The 6,000-nt window shown below is 55.1% G+C and overlaps 1 protein-coding gene across 1 annotated transcript in view; it reads left to right on the top strand.

Annotated features, from left to right (window-relative positions):
• Positions 1-1,076: 1,076 nt before the first annotated feature.
• Positions 1,077-6,000, top strand: part of TONSL (tonsoku like, DNA repair protein) — a 42,395-nt gene continuing 37,471 nt past the window's right edge. Inside the window, exon 1 of the mRNA XM_063450903.1 lies at positions 1,077-1,147. Within this exon, the coding sequence (XP_063306973.1) occupies positions 1,126-1,147 (22 nt within the window). The 5' untranslated portion in view covers positions 1,077-1,125. The remainder of the gene's footprint in view (positions 1,148-6,000) is intronic.

Genomic DNA, 6,000 nt, shown 5'->3' with positions numbered 1-6,000 from the left:
TATCACCGTGATACTCCGTCTATCACAGTGATACTCCGTCTATCACCGTGATACTCCGTCTATCACCGTGATACTCCGTCTATCACCGCGATACTCCGTCTATCACCGCGATACTCCGTCTATCACCGCGATACTCCGTCTATCACCGCGATACTCCGTCTATCACCGCGATACTCCGTCTATCACCGCGATACTCCGTGATACTCCGTGATACTCGGCGATACTCCGTGATACTCGGTGATACTCGGTGATACTCCGTGATACTCCGCGATACTCCGCGATACTCCGTGATACTCGGTGATACTCGGTGATACTCGGTGATACTCCGTGATACTCCGCGATACTCCGCGATACTCCGCGATACTCCGTGATACTCGGTGATACTCGGTGATACTCGGTGATACTCCGTGATACTCCGTGATACTCCGTGATACTCGGTGATACTCGGTGATACTCCGTGATACTCAGTGTTAGTTTGTTCGTCTGATTTTTCTATTCATGAATGTCTGATGAATGAATGGAATTCCCGTTCGCAGGTCCAGGTGTTTCACTGGGCGGGAATCTCACGTCTGCCTAGTGTCCCTCAGGGACTTCCCCTACCCACACACAGATGGCGGCGCCCTGAATAAAGATTAATAAATAGGTAATGTGGGGGCTTAGGGGCATTTGGGGTGACTTGGGGGCCAATTGGATGTAGTGGAGGCGGGAGGGGGGGTTCGGCCATGACAGTGCCGCTTTAAGGGAGTCAAACTATGTGGGACCGGAAGTTCCGGTTACTATGGTAACAGTTGCCGCCAGTCCGGTGATAAATAGACAGAGAAAGGAAGGTTATGATTGGCTATCGAAGCGTGCCGTATGATTGGCTGTATCACGCCACGTGACCACTATGGCGGCATTTGTGCGTCCGCAGTTCCATCCAATAGAAACCGAGTTTTAACTACTGACAGAACGCAGCCAGGAAACTGGGAGATTGATTGACAGGCACGTTCTCCAATCAGTCACTTTATTGAGAGCACGTGGGCGGGGCCTATTGCAAGTGGGCGGGGTTTACAGCAATACTGCCCGATTTAGGGGCGGGGCCTATTACAAGTGAGCGCGGGCTCCGTCAGTGAGAGGAACCGGAGTATGAGTGAGCGCGAGATCCGCCGTGAGTGCACCGACTGCCATCCCCATCATCCGCTCACCGACCGACTGCCATCCCCATCATCCTCCCTCCCACAGACTGCCATCCCCATCATCCCTCCCACTGACTGACTGCCATCCCCATCATCCCCCCCTCTGACTGACTGCCATCCCCATCATCCTTCCTAACACCGACTGCCATCCCCATCATCCCCCCTCTGACTGACTGCCATCCCCATCATCCCCCCCACTGACTGACATCCCCATCATCCCCCCCACTGACTAACTGCCATCCCCATCATCCCCCCCACTGACTAACTGCCATCCCCATCATCCCCCCCACTGACTGACTGCCATCCCCATCATCCTTCCTAACACCGACTGCCATCCCCATCATCCCCCCCACTGACTGACTGCCATCCCCATCATCCCCCCCTCTGACTGACTGCCATCCCCATCATCCCCCCCTCTGACTGACTGCCATCCCCATCATCCCCCCCACTGACTGACTGCCATCCCCATCATCCCCCCCTCTGACTGACTGCCATCCCCATCATCCCCCCCTCTGACTGACTGCCATCCCCATCATCCCCCCCACTGACTGACTGCCATCCCCATCATCCCCCCCACTGACTGACTGCCATCCCCATCATCCTTCCTAACACCGACTGCCATCCCCATCATCCCCCCCCACTGACTGACTGCCATCCCCATCATCCCTCCCACTGACTGACTGCCATCCCCATCATCCTTCCTAACACCGACTGCCATCCCCATCATCCCCCCCACTGACTGACTGCCATCCCCATCATCCCCCCCACTGACTGACTGCCATCCCCATCATCCCCCCACTGACTGACTGCCATCCCCATCATCCTTCCTGACACCGACTGCCATCCTCATCATCCTTCCTGACACCGACTGCCATCCCCATCATCCTTCCTGACACCGACTGCCATCCCCATCATCCTTCCTGACGCCGGCTGCCATCCCCATCATCCTTCCTGACGCCGGCTGCCATCCCCATCATCCTTCCTGACGCCGGCTGCCCTCCCCATCATCCTTCCTGACGCCGACTGCCCTCCCCATCATCCTTCCTGACGCCGACTGCCCTCCCCATCATCCTTCCTGACGCCGACTGCCCTCCCCATCATCCTTCCTGACGCCGACTGCCCTCCCCATCATCCTTCCTGACGCCGACTGCCCTCCCCATCATCCTTCCTGACGCCGACTGCCCTCCCCATCATCCTTCCTGACGCCGACTGCCCTCCCCATCATCCTTCCTGACGCCGACTGCCCTCCCCATCATCCTTCCTGACGCCGACTGCCCTCCCCATCATCCTTCCTGACGCCGACTGCCCTCCCCATCATCCTTCCTGACGCCGACTGCCCTCCCCATCATCCTTCCTGACGCCGACTGCCCTCCCCATCATCCTTCCTGACGCCGACTGCCCTCCCCATCATCCTTCCTGACGCCGACTGCCCTCCCCATCATCCTTCCTGACGCCGACTGCCCTCCCCATCATCCTTCCTGACGCCGACTGCCCTCCCCATCATCCTTCCTGACGCCGACTGCCCTCCCCATCATCCTTCCTGACGCCGACTGCCCTCCCCATCATCCTTCCTGACGCCGACTGCCCTCCCCATCATCCTTCCTGACGCCGACTGCCCTCCCCATCATCCTTCCTGACGCCGACTGCCCTCCCCATCATCCTTCCTGACGCCGACTGCCCTCCCCATCATCCTTCCTGACGCCGACTGCCCTCCCCATCATCCTTCCTGACGCCGACTGCCCTCCCCATCATCCTTCCTGACGCCGACTGCCCTCCCCATCATCCTTCCTGACGCCGACTGCCCTCCCCATCATCCTTCCTGACGCCGACCGCCCTCCCCATCATCCTTCCTGACGCCGACCGCCCTCCCCATCATCCTTCCTGACGCCGACCGCCCTCCCCATCATCCTTCCTGACGCCGACCGCCCTCCCCATCATCCTTCCTGACGCCGACCGCCCTCCCCATCATCCTTCCTGACGCCGACCGCCCTCCCCATCATCCTTCCTGACGCCGACCGCCCTCCCCATCATCCTTCCTGACGCCGACCGCCCTCCCCATCATCCTTCCTGACGCCGACCGCCCTCCCCATCATCCTTCCTGACGCCGACCGCCCTCCCCATCATCCTTCCTGACGCCGACCGCCCTCCCCATCATCCCTCCTGACGCCGACCGCCCTCCCCATCATCCCTCCTGACGCCGACCGCCCTCCCCATCATCCCTCCTGACGCCGACCGCCCTCCCCATCATCCCTCCTGACGCCGACCGCCCTCCCCATCATCCCTCCTGACGCCGACCGCCCTCCCCATCATCCCTCCTGACGCCGACCGCCCTCCCCATCATCCCTCCTGACGCCGACCGCCCTCCCCATCATCCCTCCTGACGCCGACCGCCCTCCCCATCATCCCTCCTGACGCCGACCGCCCTCCCCATCGTAGCGGAATGCAGTAAGCCTGTCCTGTTGATTCCTATGTAACCGTATGCAGTATGCAATTCGTACAGTATTGTTCACATTTCGAATGTATCTTTATGTATTTAACGTATGTGTTCGGTAGTTTCCATCCGTATATTATGCGAAGGGAAACTACCGAACTGGCGGACCACCCCAGAGAGAAGTGTGGCAGCTATTAGGGTTCACACTTTCTCTGACCGCAGGTTAACAAGCTCATTATGGATGTATCTGGGTGGCCGCCATTCGGTATGCGTACACGTGGCGGCGGCCATCTTACGCATGAAAAACAGCGGTGTTTGGTCGTCGAGTGTCTGGAACTCAAATCGGACACTCAAACTACCGAACGCCGCTGAGACCTCCAGAGCTCCGTAACTACCGAACGGAGAGTCCTAACGAATCCCCATTTGGTAGAAACAAAGTACTGAACAAGGGAAGCAATATCCAGGTGAAGTTAAGTGTGGATGGCTAATATAAATGTCTGTTTTTACCGCCGAACGGAGACCGACCGCAGGGCCCAAACACATGGAACCCTTTTCGGATACCACCTCGTGTGCGGTCGGTCAAACTTCATCCTCCACCTAACTACCGAACCCCTGGTCCGATCTGGGTGAATTTTGGATATAATAGTCACCCAGATCAGGGCTACCTGGCGGTACCCTAATATTGATGTTATGTACTAGTTTAGGGGTACATCCAGGTTTGGGGTAAAGGTACAGTATAGTTAAGGGGATTATGAGTCACTCTGAGGGGAGGAGATGTGTGGGAGGTGACAAGTACTGTATTGGTTACTGTCTTAATTGCTGTGAATCCCTCCCTTGCATGGGAGCAGGCTTTATAAGGAAACCTGGAATAAAGAAAGTTAGTTCTGCTCCTGAAACTGTGTGTCGTCCAGTTATTGGGATTGCTGTGGGGATATCGCTGTGTTATTTTACCTGCTGGAACCTCTGCTTGTGGATTTACTATTGACTTGTTCCTGAGCCTCACTGGGATCTTAAGTGGAGAATAGCTGTGGGAAATCAGCTCTCCGCTACACTGCTCCCCCTTGCCCACAAGCCGGCATACACAGTCTGATCCCACACGGATCGGCTTGGGGATGTCCGGGGTGCTCACGGATCATTTCTCCAGATCAATTTGTCGTGACAACCCGTCAGCGTTCCCATTTTGCTTACCCGGGCGGTACTGAATATTAAAGTCAAAAGGCTGCAGCGCCAAACTCCAGCGCAGCAGCCTGGCATTGTCCCCAGCCACCCGGTTCAGCCAGACTAACGGGTTGTGATCCGTGAGCAGGGAAAAAGCCTGTCCGTATAAATATGGTTGCAACTTCTTCAAGGCCCACACCACAGCCAGGCATTCCTTCTCGATGGCGGCTGTGGCGAAACCGACCTCGCCACGTGTCCTTGGAGGGGGCTGCTTGCCTGCCTCTTGCCTTTGGACTATGGACCCGACTTTATGGGAATGTGATACCCCAGATAGCTATACCATGGAGCCTATTCATATAATGAAAGACTTTAGCTCCATGGCAATTGTACTGTGTGAATAGGATCTGCGCGCTATTCGGTAGTTTTGTGCGCTCAGATCCCAGCTATCTGGGGATATGTGCAATGTCTGTGTGTTATGGATAAAAAGTAACTTTCTGTATTTTAAAGTGTTTTATGTCTTTCTGTAACCATGTGGTTAATGGAGTCTGTCTCTGTGCTGGAGATAATTAGATTACTTCTCCAGCACAGAGAAGGCTCTGTAAAAAACAGTCTGAGCTGGGAAGCTAGGGGTTTTAAAAGATACTTTACTAACTTTTGAACCCCTGGTCTGATCCATGCCATTTTTTAATATGTTGTTCCCCTGAATGGATTGATTGTGGATATGTATTTTTATGTGAATGTGATGTATGGTTTTAGAGTTAGGAAAGTTGTGTAAAAGTATATTTTGAACTGTATGCATAATGGGATTATGTGTCACACTAAGGGGAGGGGATGTGTGGGAGGTAACATCTATGTAATTGGTTCTTTTATGCCTCCCCCTGGGTGTGGCCTGTATGTGTGAGTTGGAAATAAAAGCCAGGCTGGATGAGCCAGTCCTGAGTTCCTGTTTAACCCTCAAAATGATGTGTCGTCTCGTTCTTGGGGGGAATTGGATTGTAAGCTGACTGCCAGGAGTGTAAGCGGATTGTATGCTTTTCTTGTTCAGCTGTTCCAGTTCGGAGTGTTATCTTGTATCCAGTTCGGGAGTTTGGTGTTCTGCAGTAGCTGTGCCTGTCTCTCAAAAAGGGGATTATCGCCTAAACTGGGTTTTATCCTCTTGTAAGTGAAACGGTCCGTTACAGCGGCGTAGCTTACTTCCCTGGGTAATAACTTGCGACTGATGTAAGCCACTGGATG

The sequence above is a fragment of the Pelobates fuscus genome, chromosome 4, assembly GCF_036172605.1.
Source record: "Pelobates fuscus isolate aPelFus1 chromosome 4, aPelFus1.pri, whole genome shotgun sequence".
In the NCBI taxonomy this organism is placed as follows: domain Eukaryota; kingdom Metazoa; phylum Chordata; class Amphibia; order Anura; family Pelobatidae; genus Pelobates; species Pelobates fuscus.
The sequence above is the reverse complement of the archived record's forward strand: the minus strand, read 5'-3'. Positions and strand labels throughout refer to the sequence as shown.